Source organism: Coturnix japonica, chromosome 12 (genome assembly GCF_001577835.2).
Source record: "Coturnix japonica isolate 7356 chromosome 12, Coturnix japonica 2.1, whole genome shotgun sequence".
Classification (NCBI taxonomy): domain Eukaryota; kingdom Metazoa; phylum Chordata; class Aves; order Galliformes; family Phasianidae; genus Coturnix; species Coturnix japonica.
Window position 1 is genome coordinate 9,660,984 of NC_029527.1, and position 24,777 is coordinate 9,685,760.

Below are 24,777 nucleotides of genomic sequence, written 5' to 3' on the forward strand. Positions count from 1 at the left end.
AAATCCTTTGTAAGTGAAAAGCAAAAATAGCTTTGAAGGAGAATGCATATAACCTTGCTAATTTGCCAAGAGTTTTCAGTCTTCATCATTTTAGAAGCAAGGTTAAGAGAGTAAAATAAAGGCTGACAAATTCAGAAGATGCTCAGCTACACCTTTATCTGAGGTTCAGAGCTTTAAGCCTCAGAAGCAAAACAATGTCAGGGAGAATAGATTGACAGTGATGTCTTGCACTGGGAACCAAGGGTTGGAAGGACTGTTTGTACTAAGCAAAATACTCTCATGATAATGATGCTGCTGAGATTTAATTTACCAGCCTGTTCTAGGAAAGGTAATGACCTTAATATCATGGAGAACTTATCAAGAGGTCATCCATGCAGAGAGACACTGATTTATTTTCATAATAAATGGAAATAAAAGTCCTGTCGCATGTATAAATTCATTCCTGCAAGCCAATTCCATCTATAAAGCTTTGTGTTTCGTATCAGGAGATGCTCAGAACATATTACTAATATGTGGGTATCTAATTCCAATCCCCTTGAGAACCCCTCTATAAATGTACTTCAAATTCATTTCTAAACAAACCAAAGAAAACCCTCCTGAATCCCAGACCTACCCACTATATAATGGGGAACATCACCACTGCAAAAGGAATATGCTGTTTTATTCTAAATAATATTCATGCCATGGAAGATGCACTACATAACGCCCCTGTTTGTAGAAAGGACTGCTTGCATATGTATTATCTAAGGATATGGTCTTTCTTCCTGTCTGAGTCACCTATTTTCTGGCTCTCAGAAACACACATCTCCAAACAAATCCCACAGTCAAAGCAGAAACTTAACTGTGTCCAAGCCCTATTTCTGGCCCCTGATCTCCCTATGCACAGGTGCCGTGTGTGTCATGTAGTTGAGCTCAAGATTTTTCAAGCTGGGCTGCAAGCAGTGAGTCACAGGCAGAGAAAAGGGATATTTATGGGATTTTAGGAAAAAATACTTAAGTCAGAAATGACAAGGAAATGAGAGTACTGGATTGTGGCAAACAACATATGGGGAACAGGGGAGAGGGAGCTTTTGGCATCACTGCCGCAGCACACGTCCCAGTGTAACTCATATAGTTCTCTGGGGGCCAGTTCATTCCTACTGAAAGAATCTGGCATCTGGGACTTCAGGTACAAAATGAAAACCTTTCTGTTTCTAGAGCACCAGTGTTAGTGTTTGCCAAGTGTTTTCCCTTTTCTATTCCTCCCTACACATATTTCTTTTCCTTTTAGGCCAAGAGGATTTTAGCAGAACAGGCTGTTTTCCAGCAGGTGTAAATTTGAATGTTGAATTGATCAGATGATTTAAGATGTGCAGGAGGAAGCTCACCTTTGCACGTACTGCTCAACAGCCTGAATTCTGCTGGGATCTGTTACATGTACACAAGCACAGCAGTTTTTAACTCACTGTCTAGGTATTGTGGTGGCTTTCTTCTGTTCTAAAAGCAGAAGGACACGTTAGGACAGGTATTCATCTGGAACAACTACTGACAGTTCTGATTTCCAGGTGTGTTATTCTTTTGCTCTCGGGTAACTAAAAGCTCTAAGATGGTTCTTATTGAAGGATGAGGGCATTATTTTAGCTGGTGTTAGAGCACTGCATCTATTTTGAAATAACACAAAGAGCTCTAATTTTTTCTGTTCCACAGAGTCCCACATGTCCTTAAGAAGCCTAGAGAGAACTGAACAGTTCCAGGTGGTGCAGGAGTATGTTGATGTGCAAACCATTACCTTTAATCTTCCTGAAAATACTTCTTCAGAATTGCTGCTTCAGCTGCCATTTCCTCTTCAGTCCTCCACTCGGCAGGGGAATCCTCTTTGTCATGGCCCTGCAACTGTTTTTGAGAGAAGAAGAGAAATATAAGACATCTGACTGAAACTACTGGAGTTTTCTATGGATTTATAGGATGGAAAGACCTGGCGATAGAAAGATGAAGGGTGAAGGTTACTGGTTTTGGACTGTGACAGCAGTAGGATTGGGTAAGTGGCTCTGAAGGATTTATGCTGATAACACAGTGTGCCAGGATGAGTAATAGGCAGTGACAAATTTCACCTTTGTGAGCTGATGGCCAGATACCTCTTGAGTCTTTGATGCAAAGCTGGTAGGTAATAGGATAACAAACCCTCCGGCAGCTTGAAGTGCCCATTATGTTGGTGGAGTGGTCCAGGCAGAAGCTGCCTGGACACCCTGCCAGTAATTCATGTAAAATTTTCTCTGCTTTTTCCTCTTCCCATGGGGCCAGCTTTCTCATCAAAGACCTATTGTGATAACAAGGCCCCGTTGCAGCTGTTTCCATCAGCAGTTTATACCAGCAGTTTTCAGAAGAGATACATTACCTCCCTGCATGCAAGTTATTAGTCTTTCCTTGCCCTTGCTTTAAAAGTAAGGTATAGCTCTATTTTAGAAAGGAAAATTCTTTTAAGAACACTATATTTCATCAGCGATTTAATGGGGAAAAAGATCAAAAGTTGTGAAACAGTTAATTTTTCACTCTAGCTGCATAATACACCTGCAAAAATATCCCATATGTGTGAAGAATTAAGTGACATTATAGCAGACCTGAACATTTCAAATCCATCTACTCCAGAAGAGAGTGTCCTATTTTATGGCAAATATTATGTGGTAGCACTTGAGTGCCTATTTGTACACATGTACACTCAATTTCTGCCACTCATCAAGGGAAGACTACATTAACAGCAGGCAAGAGAAACATTTGCGTTAATTGCTTAAGTATTGAGATTTCTAGTGTGTCTCTGGGTACAGAGACAAGTACAGATTGTATTAACAGCTTCCATGCTTCTGAAGAACATTACAATATCAACTCGTTGTTAATGCCACAAACAAAGCTGGAAGCTAAATGAATTTACACCTTTTAATCCTGGGCAAATTTTAGTACAGAAGATGAAGCAGTTAGAAACAAAGACAAAACAATATCGTACCTGCCATGCAAACTTCATTACTCTATCTGGCATGTTTAGCAATAAACTAGGATTGTTAGCATATATCCAACTCACACATACTTTCGTGCTGTGTTTCTCCAGTTCCCAGTTTTGCTGCCAGCTATAGTCCTGTGTGTTTTTACATTCTGCAGTACAGATTTCTTTCTGCTCAGCAGATGAAGCTGCTTTAGAAAGCTATTTCCTTTCATGCCAATATGATACAATAGCTGTAGGCAAATTAAAGCGTATTACTGTTTGACTAGTATAGAACTAATCTTCATTGTTATGTTAGCTCTAGGTAAGTCATAAATTCATCTTGTAATAATGCTATAGAATTATGGAGAAAGACTTGCACACCAGGAGCAGGTACTCTGCATACGTGGTCAACATACATCATTTCTGGGACTGTAGGAACCTATATGGCATATGGATACCACAGCTAAGCTGGCAATTGGAGAAGTAGCACTCATCACCTTATACTTCCCATTGACGGAGTGCTCACACTTCACAAGACAACGCACTAGGACGAGCCAAGTGGTGGTAAATCAATTGTGTGTCTGAGCTGTGGGCTGGCTTTCTAAAAAGCAGACTCACTCAGTCAACCTGGTGGCAGCAGGACACACAGCAGCAACAGCTCGAAGGTGAGGGAGGGCAGCCCCTGCTCCTCCAGGCCCCCTTGCTTAGCTTTCAGTGATGCCTTTGGCTGCTCTTCTCCCTCACTATCCCATTTGTGCAATTCAGGCAAGAGCCAGCCCACTCGTACAGAGATTAATAAGGTAGGGATTTAATTCAGCTTTTATCTTAATGTTGCTTGCTCAAAGAAACAGAAGCGTACTGAATGAATTGCTGTGGTATTTTATACAGAAATGAGCTTCATCACCTAAATAGAATCAACTCCCTGTACGTTGTAGGAAGGAAACAGCTTTTCTTGGTATCTGGACAGCAGTTCCCTCTGCAAGGCTTGGCAGAAGCACTGGGAACAGGGTTTGCCTACATGGAGCCTTGCATCGCTGCAGCCCAGTGTACACATGGAGACGTGGGCAGGGCAGTCACAAGCTACAGATCATTTCTGTAGAGGTTCGAGCTAATTACCACTTAAAAAAAACTGCTGGCACATGAGGGAACATAAAAACATAACAGGAAGGTGACACAAAGGCACCACAGCAGACAAATATGCTAACACTAGAAGCCCTAATTTGTCTGAAACCAAACACAGACCTATTGCCACATTACTGGGGCAGATAAAAAAATAAGCAAGAATTAGCAAAAGGGTAAGCAACAAGATCAGTGTAGTTCAGATACCTCTGAAGAGACAGGACAGGGTGGGAAAGCATATATGTGCATATGTAATATTCTGGGCAAACGCAGATGCACATTAGTCAGCTCTAATCTCAGCTGCCCCAATTACACACTGTATCTGGTTCAACATTCTTCCAGCGCTGACTCTCATTTATAACAGTACATCTTCTTGCCTCGCAGTACAAATAAATGCACTGTTTCTAAGATATGCCCTTCTTCAAGTAGATCATTACTGATGTCTGACTTCTTGGGCTTCCTGATAAATTATCCTCTTCTTTCACCTCAAGCAGAAAACGTTCTTCCACCAATAATCTATGACTGTCAGTCTTGATTACTTGTAAACAGTGAAGCTCTTTGAATATTTCTGCTTGTGAAAAGCGTTCATTTTCTCACTCATGTCTCCCTGTGTGAGATGCTGGCAGACCTGACAGCTGTGCTTTATGTTATTTTATTAAAGTTGTTAGTGCTGCAGAATGGTCTGTGTTTTTATCACTGCAATTCTTAAGGGAAAAGCAATATTGTTTTATCACACATTCACATTGGGGAACCTTTGCTTCTTGTCCTTTGCTGTGGTGCCCAGAATTCACACTGCAGCAGGCAGTGGTGAACCCAGGTCCAGGACTGGCTGTTGCTTGAAATAACATCTGTATTGTGGTGTTTTCTACTTATGTCATAATATCAGCAGAAAAGCAACCTATGTTAACAGAGTACTGGCTCTGTTAAGTACTGGGGGGGAAAAAAGCTCTTATGCTAATTAACACTATTGTCACTCCATGAATATTTACTGTTGATACTTAAGAGTTTATAACCTCCAACACATTTAACTACAAGAAAATTCATAGTGGTAGAGAGTAATTACACCAAACCACTGCAACACAACAAAACCCAACTGCTCTGTCAGTTATATGATACAACACTGACAAAGCCCACAGCTGAAAAAACAGAAAAAAGAACTAATATTTGCTAGCAGTTTGATTCAGATATCAGGCATTACCCTGCTGGCACTGCTTGTTATTATCAATACTCCCTTGGATACTATCATGACCTGCTCAAAAGGGGCATCATTTTGCTACTGAATTTCCACATTTGGGTGAAATCTGCAAAATATTTCAGCAACACATTAATGTGTGAACCATAAGAAAGAGAAAAGTCCCATTTTCACTCTCCAGAGGCAGCCCATTTCCAGAGATTGGAGGCAAAAAGCAGCTCAGAGCTGCTGCACGTACCTCTTCCTCCAGCACCCACAGCTCCTCACCCATTTGGTGATACTAAAGACCTCAGTGCTGCTTTCCTTTTGTTCTGCCTGTATTTAACTCAATTTCTGAATGGCTTTCTTTGCCCTTTTCTCCTTGGGCTTGTCCTGGCTCTTTTCCCTCAGTGCTTTCTTTCTCTTTTTATTTAGCTTACATTCTCCTGGTAGGACTTCATTTTCACCTCTCCCCATAATGTAATTAACTGTGACTGTCATTGCTATCATCTGCAGCTCCTGCTACACTGTACCCTTTCCCCAACCTCTACTGTCTTCCCAAAGGGAGCGAGAAGCCTCTGCTGGACTGTGCCTCTATCTCCATCCCGTTATCCCTGCCAAGCTCACCTTCCATAGGAAATCTCTGTTCATCACAGCCATATTTTAAAGAGGATGTTTACTTCTACTTCTTTCATTGTCATGCTGGCTGTAAATATATATGTATTCTTTTTACAGTTTTATTGTTTTGCTTTGGGGAAAGACTTGAAGCTCGTACTTCATATGGACATGAGTAACCATGTACTATTCAGCAATTCACTTCAATGAAGAGAATGTTGTGGAAACATAGAAAGGTTAAGCAGAAACTCTGAGAGCACGTGCTTAAGTGTTTTGCTAAAATACACACGACAAGAGCAAGTTCCCAACAGCTCTGTACCAAAGTAAATAAATAAATAAAATAGAAAAGGTATCCTGAGCAATTTCTTTCCTAAAGGATAAGAGACAAAAAAAAAAGTCAACTACAAGCAGAACGATGGCCGTATAGAAAACACATTTGCTGTTCAGGGAAATACACAGATTGCACTCTGAAGAGCTGAAATCTTGATGGACTTCCAGCTTGGCTCCATCTGAGATAAAACTCTTGGAAAGAGAGTATGCTACAAAGGAGATACTTGAAGGAATATCCAACAGGGTTAGAAGTCCTGTCAAAGACTTGGAGAACTGCTGTTTGCAGTCTGATATGAATCCAGGCAAGAAACCATGAATATCTTTGGCTGCAATTTGTTTTTAAGTAGAAAAAGTTGCCTGTTATTCTCCCGGGTAGCAGATAATGTCACCAGTTACACCTGGAAAGATGAGGCAAAAGGGATGCAGGGGGATTTCCTAAGAGCATTTTCTAGTGAGAACTGTCTACACACAGAGATGTTTTGCACAGAGTTTTGGGAAGAAATGGCAATGTCATCAACGTGATAATGCTGAAAGAAATGTTATAATGTGTGCACAGCCTGCCATGCAACATTACTCATTTGGAAAAAGGATATTTTTAATCAAGAAAAAGCACTTTAATCAAGTATAGAGTCAGTGATTCAAAAATTTCATGCAGGTGCATGTATTACTTGACTGAAAGCATCTCCCCCAAAGGTCAGAGCAGCAGGGAGATGTGCATGTCCCATCCCAGCAGTGGAGATAACCTCGGGGTGCCCATATCAGCCTGATGTATTCTGGCTCAGGGAGCCTCAAAGTCAGAGCTTCCCCCTCTAATCCTCTTAACTTTAAACAAATATTTGCCATATCCTAGGCACACTCAGTAAGATTCATGGCATGCCAAAGAAGACACATTTGCGTTAGGGAGGTTGATTCAGTTTTCCTTTGTATTTTTCCACCCACACAGAAGAAATCGGCTGCAGGTCCTACAGCATATGCAGAGCTGGTTCAGCAAACAGCAGGGACAACAGCATGCCCCCAGCTCCTGGGGAGCCCTTCCCTCCTCCCTGCATCTCTGGGAGCTGCAGGAAGAGCTCACAATGGCCAGAACAGAGAACAGATTTCTGCTTGGCAGGTGAACAAGCGTACTCCAACCCAACAGCTCCTATTGAGCAAACCTCCCCGCCTCTCCTCACCACCTCCCAAGCCCCACAACTCTCTGAAATTAAAAAACAACATTCAATCAACGTTTCCTGGAGTAGCTGGTTCTCTGAGTCACTCTCTCCGCTGACTGCAGGAAGATTTTAAGATTTCAAATGTCAGAACTGACACATGCTGCACACTGGAGGCAAACCCCTGCGGTTCCAAAGCCTGCTTGTGCGTGCTTCCAGGAGCACTCAGGGACCCCTCGCCTGCCAGCAGTCCTCCCCAGAACAGGGCTGTCTGCCTTCTCCTGGATGCAGCTTCATCCCTAGGATGCCCTTTTCCTCCCAGGCACCCCTCTGATACTTCTTTAGCTTTCAGCCTGGCACACACAAGGCTACCTTGCCTCCAAGATTGCCTCCCTGGGACTTAAGTGGCCAATACCATCCAGTAAGTAGGCACTAAAATAGGCTGAGGAATAAATTGCTCTCATTTAACATTCACTCTGAAAAATATGGCTGCATTTATTATGCAGTATATTGTTTTATATACTGTTTTGTTATAATAAGTCATGTTTAAAATGTCATGACATTTAAATCAACAGCAATAAGAGGGAAATACTGAGAAAGATCAAAAAGGATTTGAAAAAATCCTAGCAAAATGTTATGGGCCAAACTCCATGGTTCGAGTAAAAATAAAGTGGTTGTTCCCAGGTGTGGTGGCAGAGAGGTGGGGTGGTTGTGGCCAAGGGACTCAAGTGCTTAAGGCAAAGCCATCACAGTGCTCTGCGTGTCCCCTCTTCCCCTCTCCCCCCTGTGGTTTTAGTTTCTCTGGGCTGTCCTTTGCTATCAAGCCACCACAATACCCTGAATATGTCCTTAGAACTTGATAATGCCATTTGTCTCAGTGAGGAGCTTTATTTCAATGCCTGTGCTAAGTTATATGAATGAACTTTATATTATACAGTATAAAAGCTTACTTTAATGTGACTTCATAGCCTTTGAGAAAACACAGAGCCTGTCAACCACTGATGATTTACATGCATAATGGCAGATTTTCACCACAAAGACTTCTGATGTTAAAAAGAAAATAACTTGGATCAGAGGAGCGACTGTGTTACTGCAGATTGTGTGCTCATTTTTCTATCAGGTTTGAACCCTCATGGAGCATCCCTCACTGCTGCCTCTGTGCATCCTCACCCCCCGCCAAGGGGAAAAACAACAACTGCAACAACAAAACAGATGGTGATGCAACGAAACATTAAACCCAATCCCAATACCTGAGCTGTACCATGAATATTTCACTGAGGCAGAGGGTAGAAAAGACAACAAAATGATCTTTTCTAGCATCTTAAGGGATATCTAACCTTGTAATTGCTATAGACACGGAGGACACACAAGATGGAGACCAAGACTACTTAAAAGCTGTGTGTATTTTCTAAAAATTAGTAACTCAATGTTCCCATTACAACCTGCCAATACGAATGACATTTACTCTTGCTCTGAGGAATGAAAGAAACTCTAAGAGACAGACTGCATTAAGAATCTATTGATATTCCACTGACCTAGTGCCATATGAACCAGACAAGTTTTGTCAAGGGCAAATGCCCCAGAGTCTGAAAATTCATTTCTTAAAGTAGCAGCAAAGGAAAAAAGAAATATATTATGTATCTTCAGTGTCGAGAATACTTATAAAATCAAGTGTTGGCTTGCACTGTCCTGATATTGCAACAGCAGTATACAGCACTAGACCCAAATATGTGAGCAGAACTGGAGATATCAGATGGTCAATCACCTCTCCCAGTTTTCCTAGCAAGTTAGCACTGCCATAAAGTTTAAACGGGATGTTCCCTTAAGAGATATCACATAGGTTCTAATCCAGTTTATTTTATCTTATTACAAAAACTTCACAAAGCTAAGTTACCCATAGCAGAATAGGGTCTAAGACTTTCCTTTGCAAGGAATGGATGCAGAAAGCATGAGCTGCTCAGGGCATCCCCATGGTGCCTTGTACTGGTGGGGGCACACAGACAAAGGAACTGGAAGGAGAGTGAGAACAACTCAGTACTGTCCAGGCAGGCTCCTTCATCCCTCAAGATAAACCACTTAACACATACACTACACCAAATGAGAACAAAAAGTCACAGACAAGGGACCCAATTCAGAAGCAACATGAGAACCCCTATTTTTTTTTTTTTCTTAGTGAAGTTGAGCCTGAGATAGAAGAGGCTTTTTCAAGGGGTGTGGGAGCACAGGCTGCCTTCATTCGAGGAGGAGGAATATATTTGCTCCTCTTCCAATCTGCAATGTTGGCCTTTTGTTCAAATTCTTTTTCTGGGGGGTAAGACTGCAGTTATACCCACGTGAGGCCTGCGCTGAAGAGTGGGGATGGCATTATAGCCTGGGAATATAATATTCTGTAATAGATTTCAGTGAATGGACTGAATTTGGGCAAAATTAATTTTAGCTGGATACATTGTGCAGTTAATTAAGGCTGATAGCTTCCACTAGAAGAAAGGAGTTTTTGATGAAAATACATTGAAAATCTTATTAAACTGCCTAGTAAAAAAATCAGTTGCCATAGCCTGTGCTGCATCTTCCCAGACACCTCCATGTTTCTATACAGAAATCCTGTACTGATACCATTTGCATAACAAGTAATATTTAATATGCAGATGTGAGTATCGTCGCTTTTGGACAGAATTAATGTTCAGACCTTTGAGCACACTCATATTTTAGAAATATTCATCTTGAAAACTCACTGGGACTCTATTTGCAGCATTAGTGCAAGTTCTGCTGCAGGGAGCCTCATGGATGAGGTGGTGACATGAACATAGAGAGGTAGAAGGCAGAGAGGACACGAAGATTAGAAAAGCAGCCCAAACATGCCAAGTTTTCAGAGATGAAGTAACTTTGTTTTAGGTTCACTTTGTTCATGCCTAAGGAAATGATGAGGATCAACAGAAATGAAATCAATTTCTAGCCCAAATGAACACAGCTCATGGCTCAACTGTGAAGAGGAGGGGTATTTTTTCCAAAAGCTCAACTCCAATACTGGCAGATCAAATACCCTGAGAACAGATCTAGCATGAACTTGCATCAGTTTGCCAGACTGGGATTTTGCAGGTTTTCTATTTGTTTGATTGGGAAAACAGGTTGTACTGCCACATCATGTGGTGGACTTGCAAAATCATTTCATTCACTCAGATACAACTCAAAGCCAGGCCAGGGTACCTTGGTAGCGGAACTACTACTGAAGTCCTACCGCTTCATTCCTCTCTCCCATAAACATTTCATTTTTTTTAACTAGCCCTCACACAGAACTCCCAGGAGGCACATTCTGTGCTCCCAGGGCTTATCCTATGCATGTACTGATGTGTATGAAGGTGCCCAAGCTTTCCTCATTCAGACCCATAAGCATTATTATATTACATTTAATTGCAGAAGACACTGTCTTAACAGCTTTATTTCTTACATGACATCTTGTGAATTGCCTTTAAGAAAAGCCATTTACAAGACTTCTATATATATGTAAACTAGTATTCTAATGTCACATTCTTGTTTGCACATAACCTTGTAGTCACGTCAGCTAATCCGAATGCAAAAGCAAGTGGCCCTTCACAGACTTCAGTTAGGAAACAGTAGCATGGGTTGTCATAAAACAAAAGTGTTTGACTGATACTGTGCAAAATCTGTTCTGCTGGAAAACCGGCATCTTGCCCATCATCTTCTACAAAGTTCAGTATTTTTGTCAGTGCTCATCTCCTTGACTTCTTAATTGTCTGTGTTCACTGACTGTATCAAATGGAGTTTTCCTTTGCCTTTGCTCACTGTGTATTACATCTTTTAATCGGTATATATAATTACTTACCACAATCTGCCATGCCAGATTTTCTAAGCATTAGTCTAATTAACTTAAGCTTGATAATTATGTTTCAGATATCATAACAGTACACACAGAACTTGCAGATTATGCTGTTAGCTTAGCTGTTCCTGATAACATTTTTCTCCTATTCTTATTTTCACTTTTCTTTTTGTACAGGGTGGGAGCACAGGGGGGAACAGAAGCTGCTACTCTGTTTAAGCAACTGGAGGTTTCCATGAATTAAGTCTGTTTATAATAACAAGTCATCAAATAAGGCAACACAAATGAGAACAGATCCAAAAGGCCAAGATTTTATCTACTTACAGAAGTAGAACGTCAGTGAAAGAAGAAACCTGAGCTTCCAACAGCACAAATCATAGAGGATTCAGACACAATCTCACAGCACTTACTGGCCAATTACAAAAGTACTCAGAGTTTCCACAGGTCTCCAGCCTCAGCTATTCTAATTATACGCCTGTTGGCGACAGTGTGCCACCAGGGAGGCAATAAATAAGTGATAACATGCATGGGACCTGGCACACATACCTTGCCAGCACAGAAAGATCACCCCTCACACAAAGCGATGTGGGCCATCTGGGCATGTGAAATATGCAAGTCTGAGACTCTGAGTAACAGTAAATAGATGCAGAGAACACTTATGTCACAGTAATAAAGGAAAGCAAAAGAAATCAGTAAGAGGTAATGGGCTTTTATTTGACTTTCCGGTGCAATGCTTTCCCTCTCACTTCTGTCCAATTCCCTTTTTATTTTTAACCTTTTGAGCCCATCTGCTTTAACTGCTTGAGTGCAGTGGTCCACAGAAGCTGCCAAACCTACTCAAGGAACCACAGTGAGGATGTCGCATTTACTCTGAAGTTCCTAGCAAGGATTTAATCAGCTACAAAACACTGAACCACTCCTATTTTTAACACAGACTTAATAGATCTGGAGAGGACAGGAACATGCAGTTCCTCCTGCAAAGGTTTCTCATTCCAGCCCTTATTTTCAGGTGACTGAAGGGCTGTTACCCTTGACAGAAAAATTACCAGCAGTCAAGGAAGCAATCAGAGCAGCCAGTCCATAAATAAGCATAGCATAAATCTGAATATTAGTAATTAGCATTTGATTCAATCAGACCAGAAGCGTTAGACCACTGTAGCAGTAATTCCTTATAGGAATCTATTTAACGTTCCAATTATCTTTAATGGATTAACCTCAAAGTATGGCTGAGGTGCAACATCCAAAGAATCCCTTTGCTCATCTGCAGTCCACTTGCAACTAATTTCCCTTCACAAACCTACCTCAATTAACATTTTTCTGTATTTCATACATGAGTAACTGCAGTACTGAAATATGCAATCCTTTCCCAAATTTAATAGCTGAGATACCTTCATTTTGATTCTACAAATGAAGGAAAATAATTTTTTTTGCTACTATCTCAAACCAATTAATTTTTTTTTTTTTTTTTTTTTTTTAATATAACTGACTTTGCATCTGCGATATATGTATGAACCAAAAAGAGCCCTACATTTTTCACATCATAATTGCTTGGGAATGATCTGTCAGGCAGCACCTCAAAGACAAAAAAAGGACTTAGAAATCAGCAGATTTTTAAGTTTGCTTTACATTTTCCATCACTAAATTTTTTAAAGAACACTTTATAGTAAGAAAGAAAAGCTCAACTGGCTTAAGTTTAAACTATGTGAATTTGAAAGTCTTGGAAAATGATTATGTAATAATCTGGGAAGGAAACATGAATACACTCCTACTGACCAGCGTACAACTGTAGCAACATAATTAAATACAATCATTGTAAAACAAAGATCACTTATGTATAACATAAGGTGCATTATTTAGCACGGGTAGGATGAGGGACAGCTAACTGTGAACTCAGAGTCCTCAAATGCCCCTAAAACAGGCAAATATGTGCCCAGTCTTAACCTGTCTATGCAGCAGGGCAACAGCTGGATCTTACAACCCTTCCCATTCTCGCTGTATGGTGAGGAAACTCTTGCTTTGTGCCTCAGATGTGGCAAAAGGAGCAGCATTCTCTAACAGATTACAAATCTGACATTATTTTCCTTTTCACTGTATGTTTGCAGCATTATTTTAGCATTAAGAAAAATGAACACATATGCAGATAACAGCATCCACAGAGCAATATGGCATAGCTGTTTTGCTTCTTACAAGCATCCAATTTAACTTTATCATCAAATACCACACAGAGTTCCGCTCTTTACTGATTTTAACCTCTGTTTAGAGCTAGGCATCATGTGCTGTGCATATCATCTAGTGCTCACTACGGAGGAGAGCATTAACAGTAGAAAGACACATAGTGACGCAGTACATGAGTTCTTATTTCAGGACTGTTGGATTTTGTTCCCCATCTGACACTCCCAAGTGATGCCACAGAGCTTCACTGCCACTTCTCTGAGCATCTAATGTCACGATGAAGTGACACAGACATAATATTGCTTGTCCACACAGCTACACAAACACACTTTATTTTGTATATTAATTTCTATAACAAATAGAGATATGCATGGTCTATTTAGTTACACGGACAAATCCGTGCCCTGAAAGATGATGTTCTCATTAAATGGAGTTGCATGCCCAAACCTTATAAGCGCTGTTTACTTTGCAGGCAGCACAGCCAGCACGCTACAGAGCATAAATCTGTCACTATTGCCACTCATGCTGAGAGCACCCCATAGTGAATTCTGAACGCTTAGAAAAATTAAATAATCCAATAAGAGGAGAATATATATTAATAATCAATAACTGCTTAATTTAGCTAACATTGTGAGTGCTTTCTCCCCAACCCTTTAAAACTGCTTATGAAGAGTTCCAGAGATCACAGCATTTTACCCTCGACTTGGAGCTTTGTTTTTTAATCCACCTTTTTTTATTCCATCGTGTTTCACTTGGGATTAACAACTAAACAGTAATGAAAAATAGAACTGTAGATTATCTTGTGTTGGAAAAGACCTTACAGAGCATCCAGTTCCAACTTTCTGACACAAGCAGGGCTACCAACTACCAAATTCCCCAAAGCCCCATCCAACCTGGCCAGGAATGAGGCACCTGCAGCTCTCTGGGCAGCCTATGCCAGTGCCTCACTGCCCTCATAAAGAATTTGCTGCTCACATTAAATCTAAACCTACCCTCTTTTAGATTAAAACCCTTACCCCTATCAACTACAGTCCTGGATAAAAATAAACTCCCCTTGCCACTACTTCTGTTTTTAAGCAACACCACACTGCATTTATGCATGAATGCTGTTCTTATTTCAAGGACTGTTTCAGGCCTCATTCTACTGATGCTGTTTGTCATACATTCATTTCCTGTAATGGTTCTGGCCCACTCGCCAAGAAGGTAAGAAATTCTTTACATCTAGTGGGCACTTTTATATCTCTGGGCAATTGTCCAGGGCCAGGACCTTGCCTGATGCTCCACCTGAGCTGATTCACCCTTCCTGACCCCTCTGCATCTTCCTACAACACCAGAGTCAGCCAGGCCAGCCTTGCTTCCAGGAAAGTACTTGTAAGTTCACCAGCTGCCTTACAGATTGACTGAATGCAGAGGGCAGCAGGCTGCCACCTCCTATCACAGTTTACTGGCACTGCTATCTGAATTGAGATATATATAAATATAAGGCTGTGCTCTAGATGACAGTGCCAAGCATCTAGGGACGTTTCAGGAAATAGCCCTGAGAACATCAGAAAAGCTATAAATAATCTGTTAGGGATTATCTCCGTGACATGGATTAAATCAAGGGTTCCCATCCTCCTGCCTCATCGCTGGGATTTGGGGGCACCAATAAAAATTTGGATAAATACTACTGCAAAAAAAAAACAAACAAAAAACACCTGAAAAAACATCTGCTGAAAACTATCATGGTGAGCCATCCTGGGTTCAATCTCTAATCATGAGACAGATGTTGAGAATTACCTAAAGAAAGCAAAGTAGGTTTCACCAGCTTACTACAATAAGCTTATCACATGAACACAGATTTTGTGCTGATTCTGCCACCAGGAGGAACAGGTCATTATCCCCACAACTTGAACAAGAGGAAAGGACATTTTCTCTAGATAACAACAATTCACTGAGTGAAACTGAATCTCCAGTGCCCCAGTTAAAAAAGGTATTTAAGTTCTCTCTCAACACTGAGTGCATCTAAGATCCATTTCAACTCAGGTTGATTGCTTAAATGCCAGAATGAGATTGCACTTAATACCAACAGACACCTATGTAATTAAAAACACACACACTCGAGCATGACGCGCAGAGCTGGATGTGTTTTACTCAGTACCCACATTTGAGGATAAGAATTCTTTCTGTAATTAAAGTGAGGCAAGATGTCTGGATGCTCACATATCATGGCAGTGAGAGCAGTACAGGAAGAGAGATTAAGTCATGCTATGAGTCAGAAAACTCTGCAGAGCCAGATTAAAACCAGAGTAATAATTATGACAAATCAGTTGAAATTATTGCAGAAAACGTTATCTGCCACTTCAAAGCTGAACATTCTGACAAATTTTAGGAAAATAACATTTTTCCTTCATTCTTGGCATCTCCTCCTGCATCTACAGGAGCTTTTATTGTTTTAACACTCAGTTTTTCAATGCCATTTTCCAACTGTGGCTATGAAACATTTGGTATTACTTATATCATTCTTGTGCTTCAACACTGTAAATACCTATGTCTCTTTTTTACCCCTTCGGTGCCATAGTGACGGAGGATCACATGTAGCGACTACCCGTGGTATCATTCTTATCCATTAGTGACTGACTACTCATAGTATCATCCATTAGCATTGCCCTTTAACCCACTGTGATAATTGGGGTCTGCATGTCTTCCATAATTGTAAGCTCAGCATGGGAAAATGCAAGGTTTTGAGCAATAGTCTGAAAATATCATCATTTTCGTTGATACAAACAGTGCAGAAGAGAGAACAAGAGAGCTTTGTATGTAATCACATTCATGGTGTCTACAGCACAATTTCTCCTAACGGTGTTTCAATGGCTTATTCAAATGGAAGCTCCATATACCACTTAATATTGATGTCAGAAGTGACATGTGGAGCTAATTAGATGTATTTATCTGCTAGAAGAGGTATGTACTTCCATTTCTGCCTAACACTTTAAAGTTGAAAAATCCTGTTGCTCCTACATGTCTGTGCTGGCAGTGGCCTTTTACAATATCTAGAGGTCGTATTTGTAATAAAGCTTGGAAGAAAATGAAAGAAAAAAGAAAAAGATGCATTTACATTCTTCCCCCAGCATTCACTTCTGTATTAGATCAGCCCTTGGCTGCCTCAGCAAAGAATGAAATTACAACAGGGCTTGATGCAGACCTGTGGATAAAGCAAACAAACCCCCATTCTGCCAGGCAGCTGCTGCATGTATTTAAGCCACCGGTAACAGGAGGGCAGGCCACTTGCTGCTGGTTACTTTGCATTATCCAGGATAACCACCAGAGCCAGTGTGATGACTCTGGATTTGCAGAGGTGACATTAGACCAAAGCCCCATTACACAACAGGCAAAGGCAGCAAGTCAGCCCCATCAGCAGCAGAATTCGACCCAGCTGGGTTCTGCTGCATTCAGTGGAAAAATACCCATTGGCTTCAGTGGAAAAGAGTTCAGCATCTGTGTGCCAGCAGGGAAAAAAAGCTCAAAAGGTCACACAGAGAAAACAAAGGGGAAGTTGTTCCGAGGCACAGAGAGCTGCTTCCATTTTATTTTACCTTATTTTTCTGTTTGGGATTTCATATTGGTTTGTTTTTCAGCAGAGCAATGCATCCCACCATGCAACCTCCCCCAACTAACCAAGCAGGAGCACGATCTGTTTTAAAGAAAGTCATAGGTTTGTCTGCGGACAACTCAATATTTCACTGCATCGGGCCCTGTTTCTCATACTATTTTTTATCGATCAGAATACCTCAGGCTATTAAGTTTATTAATTAAATGATAATTTTTTTTTTCCTGGTGAGAATATAAGGAGATAAATGTCTTACAAATAAACTCAGAGCTCGCAGGCTGAGTCATGTGGTGATTTAGAAGTCATTTATCTTTTTCTCTAACCCTCAGCAAAAAAAATAATCATTGCCACAATGCTCTGCGAGTCTAATGCGACTGTGAAATGTGCAACATAAAGAGATATTTCTCATTCCCAGCACAATTATACCAAGCTTTTATGCGATACTAATTTGTAACTGCAATGCTAACAAGAGGATATGGATAGCTGTTAATCCATTTAAGCACAAGCTTCCGCCCTTCTAAAGCGGGGAGTGGTCTGACCCCATCAGCTGAAGACAACCTTTACAGAAGCTGAATTCAGACTCAAATGTCTGTGTCTGTCAACGACACATGAGTTTGCATATGCCTGAGTTTTCCTGCGCTTTATTGCTGTTCTGAGCCAGGCCTGGGGTTGATAGGTGATGTTCTAAAGCTGAGAGACAGCAGCTCTTTGAAGAGCTTTCCCTCAGTGCTGCTTTTCCCAGGCTGAGCTGCTGGAGAGCACTTCTGTGTCAAACAAGTACCTTTGACTCCATTGCCCACCCCAGAGCAAGCAAAGGAGCTGCTTGGGCACCCTGCTTGGTGTGCAGGGAAAACACCACGGCTCTTTGATCAAAGCTCCAGGCAAACTAGGTGCCAACTGACACCAGGTAGAATGGCTCGGGGACAGAGGAAACTTGAAAGGCAAGAATCCAGATGGTCAGAAATATAGAATGAGGCACAGATCCCTTCCTAGAAGGGTGAAAAAGTCTGCCAGGAGCACAAAATTATATGTTCACATGCAACTGTATGTCAGCACCCACACGAGTGCTGTCGATACAACAGGGCCACCTCCATTTAAGTCCCTGCACTGTGAAGGCAGTGGGCAGCTTCTGCTTGCTAGTACTTCTAATACATGGCACCACAGCTATTGCTTTAAGTGTTTGTAGCACTAAATGCATTTCAGAATCCCTTATTTTCTTTGTGTTTCATTAATGGTATTTTGATTTAAAGAGACTGTCATCAGGACAAACACATGGGGCAAGGTAACAGCTGAAAGCATCAGGAGAATACTGGAAGGGAGGGGGGAGGAAGAGTGAACAGAGAGCAGCCTAAATAATTCATCTGAAACAGGACTTCTGCATCCTGCCATGAGACAGACCAGCAGCAGCTGAAATCTACTACGTGCAATTTGGATGCCAGCCCATGGAGCACAGGGCAGCAGGGGAGCTGGGTCTGCAAAGGTGCTCTTTGCTATTCCCAGTGACAGCAGGTAAGAATGCAAATAACAGACCTCAGTTTTTGCCCTAAATATTTCAGATTTCCTGTTTCTTCAAGAAGAATATGCTACCACATTCTTAGAAAGTGGCTTTGCTCAAGAGACTAAGTAGCCCTCCAGATCTGACCTTTACAAGTTATGCCACTGGATCACCTACACTTTGAATACAACATACCACAAACTAGTTTCTTTTCTCCAGCATTTGCGAATCCCTTAATATACCATAGAAAACTCAGCATTATTTACCACTGATGGTACCCATGGCTCTGGGCAGGTCAGTTTGCAATGCCTCCTTCAAAACCAATGTAAAATCACAGTGTAAAAGACATGTCTCATGCTTACTACTCTACTGATCTGCTCCCAGAGGAGATTTGCAAAAGGAATCAAAGAGGCACAAACAGCAAAGGCAGCGTTTGCAGAAACGCACTATTGGAAAAATGATGGCGCATGAATATAGACTAAGGCCTTTAATTTTTCATACCCCTTTTTGCAAGGAAAAAACAGCTGCAACAGCACCAGCCTACAGGTGGTCAAGGGACATCTGCACTGCCTTGCAGTGACCTTGGGTGCTGCTCCAATAAAGCGGCTGACAGCAAGCTCCAGAGACCTCGCTGACATCCTAGATAGAAAGTAGGGCGCAACATCAGCAGCATGCACATGTGCACCAGACTCCTTCAGCCCCAAGCACAGATATCCACACTCCACAAACCCATTACTGTTGGGCCTCTGCTGGCAACATGCAGGAGGTCAGAAAGCTCTGTGCACTTTAACCCAGGCTCTCTCCATCAAAGTAACTCAGGGCTATTTCTTAGAATATCCCATCCCGCTCTCTGGAGCTGTTTACTTACAGTTCCCAATCAACATCTGATACTAAATAAAAGAACCATAAAGTGTTTGAAGAAATCGAGATCACGAATGCTCTGTGACAGCTACACCAAGAAGCAGCGCTGCTTCTTGGCATCTGAGTGCTAGTTTGTCAACCTTTGCAATTTAAGCAATTCACAGCCAATTTAATTAAAAATATAACAGATCTGAAAGCTGCTAAATTCTTGCAACGACTATCAGTCATTTGGTAATGGTATGAAAGAGCCATCAGAAGGGAACTGTACGCAAACTTTGTTGAGATTGAATAATAGGGGCATTACAGCTCCAGCCATTAATGTGGTTTTTAAGAAAACCTCCCCATCCGCATCAACCTAAAAACCTGGCGTTTTTATGTCAACACCCTCATTTACAATCAAAATATATTTTTAGGAAAAGTACAGTATATTTAATGGTGACGAGCTGCCCATTTCACATTCTGAACACTAAAACAGCCTCTGCTGTGCTCACTTCATCATTCAGTTGATTTAATACAAAACTTCTTTTCCTTCCCTTTTCTGCTTGTTGCTAGCATGAATAGCCCGTATTCATTAGTAATCAAATACAATAGTAACTCTAACACTGTTGCACAGCTGAACTTTTTTTTTTTTATTATTATTACCAACACCCTCATGTTTAAATTATTTCCTTTAAATAGTTGTCTCTTGTTATTCTAGTTCAACTCACAGGGGAAGTTCTGACTGTGACAGCTTGGGTGAAGGATGCCAAATTAAATAAGTGAACAAACCCAGAATCAACAGATACTGGTGTCATCATTAGAATAAAGTCACATTCAGCCACATCCACAAGAGTTTGGGGTTGCTGCCAGGGAATACTGCTGAGAAAGAATCATATGTGGTCCTCAACTCAAACCACGTTCAAATTCTTGTGACAGCTTAACACTTACACATCAATTAACTTCTGGGCATGGACACAAGTGCATTCACAAGTGAATATGTGAAAAAGAAGCCTGCACACCCCTAAGATGTGATAGATGGACTGCAAAGCTCTCCTGGTGAGAACTCATACTTTCAAATTAGCCAAAAACATCCTTGAAAGAAGAGGGAATAAACCCCTGGAGGCTTCTTTTGGTCACATGCTCTAACATCAGAGATTTGGGACAAAGATACTGTGTCACACACAAATGTACGTATAAACATAACTGCAAGACAAATACAGAAAACCAAGAGCTAATACATCTTGTTTTGGAGGTTAACTCCTATGCATAAAGTTCCTAATCTGTTCTGAAATTAATTTTATACATCTAAAAAGGAAAATTTTCTGTTATATGAACTAGTCCAAATGTTCTTTTTCTTTTTTTATAGAAGTATTGCAAAATTACAATATTTATATATAGTAGCAGATGCTGCTCCACAATATAATACAACTTTATATCATATACTGCCTTTCATACCAAATGCATTGCCAAGCACCGAGCAGAATTAAGTACAAGGAAGCAGTGGATGCAGGCAGTACACAGTATAAATTATAGAAACCAGTGGTGTAAAGACACTGTATGATGAATAAATTAAGGCACTGAGCCATAAGGCCAATAAAAGAGTGAGAAAAAATTAAGAGGCATATGCAGATGAGAAAACCTACTTTGAAAAAGACAAAAGTTGAAGAGATGGAGAGTTGATGAGGCAGAAAGTTACACAGAGGCTGCTCCAGATGGTAAAAACAGTAGCAAAGGAAGCAAAGGCCACCAAGAGTGGCACGACTATGTGCAAAGCAACACAAGGTGGCTGCAGAATCTGGGGAAGAAAAAAAAGAGAAGAAAAAAAAGGAGATTCCTGCAATGCTGGCTGTAGAAATAAGGAGGCATCCTGAAAATCTAAATATCAGAACATCTGAAAGCACCAAAGAATGTGGCTGTAAAACATCCTTCAGCTGTAGTGCTTGAGGAGCCTCCTGCCCTGCTGGCTGATTTAGAAACATGAAGTTTGGAAAGGAAAACATTGTCTGATAAACACTGATTCACAGTTAGAGTATAAACACCTATAGGAACCCACACGAGTGCCCAGGTACACAAGGAAATGCTTGTCTATGCCACAAATATGGAGTCAAAACCATTTGCCCAAGTACACGACTGACCTGACATTCCCATCACACATTGTATCCTCCTTCTGGGCACCACGTATTTTATGTACACGATGCCCTGCTACTCAAATAGTTTCGAGCACAGACTGAAATGATGCAACAGCAGCACCATATTGTTCAATATTTCTGAGAAATCAAACGACTCTGCTTTGCTACACTGTTTTTAAAATACTAATAAACAAACATTAAACAAACTCATATTTAGCTCTCAGGCCTGAAGCTGCAGTACACAAGAGGCAAGTTGGCATAGATGTGTTGGCCAGTGTTTACTCGGCTCTGAACTAAGTGGCAAAAGTGATGATAGTGTCATTTGAAGTCACCAAGCATACATATTTGTGGATCCCTTTCAATCTGACTGAGTTGTCAGTGTGAAAACAGTGCTGAAAATAAACATCCCTCTGTCGACCTCCACCAACAAGCCTGGGCAACCTTTAGGCTTTCAGACTAGCAAGGTCTAGTGCTCACACGTAGCTTCTGCCGTGGCATTTTCAAGCAGAGAATGACAGCAGTGACATTTAAATCTTGTTCATCTCCTTTCCATATCCAGGTTTATTTCCTGGCTCATCATCTGTAGTCTCTGCCAGCCGAGCCCCAAGACAACCATACTATATCAAACCAGGATATAGTCACGGTGCTTATACAGCGTGGTCTTAGACATCTTAGAAGACTAAAATACATAAATGCTGTGTTTAAAATCCTGCAGATAGATCCAATAATACTACAAACAAGAAGGAATTAAAAAGAGTGTCTAGGAGTAAGACTAAATAAAGCAACTGCTTCTAAGATCAAGACCTAAACCACTGAACTCCCACTACATGGAATCTGTCACATCTAGGCACACAGTGTGCAGAAATGAGCTCAGTTCTTACACAGAAACCTGGCAAATAACCTACTGGTAATTTAAAAGCCCTCAAGAGGGCACCTAGGAAAAGCCTGAGTTACATACTGAATTAGTGGTGGGACTCTGTACAGTGGGTAAACATCCATCTCTCTGCTATCAGCTACAGAAGGCAGTAAATGTAAACTATCTAGTGCTCACAAGCAAAACAGCAAAGAAAGAATTGGAGGCTGTATAGATTCACCTACCCAACTGCCCCTTTTAACTTTTGAACTCAAGTTTCATTTTAACAACTTTGGCATTATCACCTGTTTGTGGCCAACCCACATAACAAGTAAATTACTCAAATTTTAGGTCAACTACTTATTTTATGCTCAGTTGTGAGGATGGTATGTCATTCTGAAGTCCCTGTGATACACAAGTACTATACGATGTATTCATACCAACCTGACAGTCTACAATATGAAATGCAATGGGAATCAATGCACTAAGGAAAACAACAAATCAAACAAATAATCAGCCGTAAGGCTGAAGGCAGGACAGGGCTAGTTTATATGAAATAGCCTTTGGAAAACAATTATTTACCTGTGATCTAACTTGGCATTTAAATAAGTTTCATCTAAATACTGACACACTCAGAGATACCATTTGTTGGTTTTGCTTCTACTTTTCAAATAAAATACTTTGGAGTGGATCATTGGATTGATTATTTAATGGGCTAATTATTATTTTAGGGCTTTAAGGAGCAGGCAAATGTTACATATATCTGATACCTGTGTGGTATAAACACAGAAAAACCCCATGACCAGAAGATTCGCAATTAATTTAGGATACTGTCAATCACAATCCCTTGCTTGGAATCTCATGCTGAGATCCCCAGACTGAACAGGAGCTTGGGCTGTCAGAGCAGTCCATATGATATGAACCCTCTGAAAAGGATTAGGTCTTCCTCTGAGTCAAGGGCAAGAACACAATACAGTTCCTTATGAAACTTGGTAGTCTCTCAAGAAAACCACAGGAAAAGCATAGTATCTGTCAAATTTAGAGGCAAGATACAAGTGATCAGGGCTAGGCACATTCATAACTTGGAAAAAGAAATCATCAACCACAAATAATGTGCTTTAGGTGACCTAGCTACATATATTCAATCTGACTGAGCAGAAAAAAGCATTATTAAAAGAATTAACACAATCCATCCTGAGATTTATTTGTATGGAAGCAGCTGGTGGGTGAGATCATGTAAGAATTGATTTTTCTGCCTTACCGAAAAATATATATATATAAAAATAAGGTTAGGTAGAGACTAAAAATCATTATCTGAGGTGCCCAGAATGTCTTAAGCAAAACTAAATCACAGCTACAATTCTCTCAGTGCAAATATACAACTGAGCAAGATATGGTAAAAGTTAGGTTGTTCTAACAGCAAAATCACCAAATGTGATCTATTTTTTAAGAAGTATATCATATTTTGAAGATGTTGGGACAAGCATTAATTCATTACTAACCAAGTCAATAAAAACGTCCGTAGCCAAGAGCTCTATTAAAAGTCCATAATGTTACCTTAATGGAGGAAAACTAATAGAGTTCTTTTGGAAGTTGTCCATAAAATTAATATTGTAGCATTTTAGTGGATGTCTTAAGCAGTTAAAATATACATTTTTATTAACAGACCTAATAAGAGAATTAAATTAAAATCATTACTTTCTCTAAGAGGAAGTATTTACATTTTGAGAATCTTAATGGAGCTTATTTCTTAAGAGAATTTTGGAACAATGCTCATTATTCAACACTGTGAAGCAGCAATCGGCTTGCTGGCATCCACGCCAATAATATCTGCCAATTTGCAACTACTGCAGCACTCACTCGGAGCCTCTCTGTCTAACCCACTTTGCATGGCAGCTGTCCAGGACCTCGACCTGCAATACAATCCACTTCCTTGTCAAAAGCCCTCCTTGGAAGGCATTAAACTCAACCAACAACCACAAAGCAAGAAATAAATAAAAATCTTGCTAATCCAGAAGGCAAGCAGCTCAGAACGGTCTTATATCAGATATCAGCTCATGGCACATTTCAGTGAGCATTTCACCGTTCAGAGCTACATACCTGACTTACCAAGTTACGCTGTATTCTTTATTCCTGTGACTAACTGCTTACTGGCAGTCTGTGTGCATTTGCAGTTGAATGAAACCCATTTTTTCACCTAAAATGATTACTTGCTTGTAGGGCAACAACATCCTATGGACAATGCAGACGAGCTCAGTGGGTGCCTTAAAGGATCGTCATGGTTTAAACTAGACAGCTTTCGAGGTGCTGCAGAAGGTACATACTGCAAAATGAGTCACAAGAATGGAGGCAAGATTTGGCAAAATATTTTGGCTCAGCAGACAGTGAGGAATAATGATGCTTCCACGTTGGAAGGGATGCCCCACTCTGACATAAAGGTATTTTCCTGTTTACTTTCCTATTGAAATCTGAAGGCTTCAGTTTGCAAATGAACAACTTGATTAATTTCTATCAAGTCACTGAATATT

General features: G+C 40.7%; 1 protein-coding gene and 1 long non-coding RNA gene across 14 annotated transcripts in view; one reads left to right on the top strand and one right to left on the bottom strand.

Annotated features, from left to right (window-relative positions):
- LOC107319941 overlaps positions 1-9,755 on the top strand; it is a 204,153-nt gene extending 194,398 nt beyond the window's left edge. For 9 of the 11 annotated variants that reach the window (XR_004308758.1, XR_004308757.1, XR_004308761.1 and 6 more), the window contains one exon: positions 1,687-4,278. This is a non-coding gene — a long non-coding RNA (uncharacterized LOC107319941). Of the gene's footprint in view, positions 1-1,686; positions 4,279-5,978 lie in introns of those variants that run through there. The other 2 variants (XR_004308759.1, XR_004308760.1) reach the window with 2 other exon arrangements.
- Positions 1-24,777, bottom strand: part of FHIT (fragile histidine triad diadenosine triphosphatase) — a 504,434-nt gene that overhangs the window by 5,949 nt on the left and 473,708 nt on the right. For all 3 annotated transcript variants that reach the window (XM_015875326.2, XM_032447238.1, XM_015875327.2), the window contains one exon: positions 1,769-1,872. In XM_015875326.2, coding sequence (XP_015730812.1) covers positions 1,771-1,872 — 102 coding nt within the window. In that variant the 3' untranslated portion in view covers positions 1,769-1,770. The remainder of the gene's footprint in view (positions 1-1,768; positions 1,873-24,777) is intronic.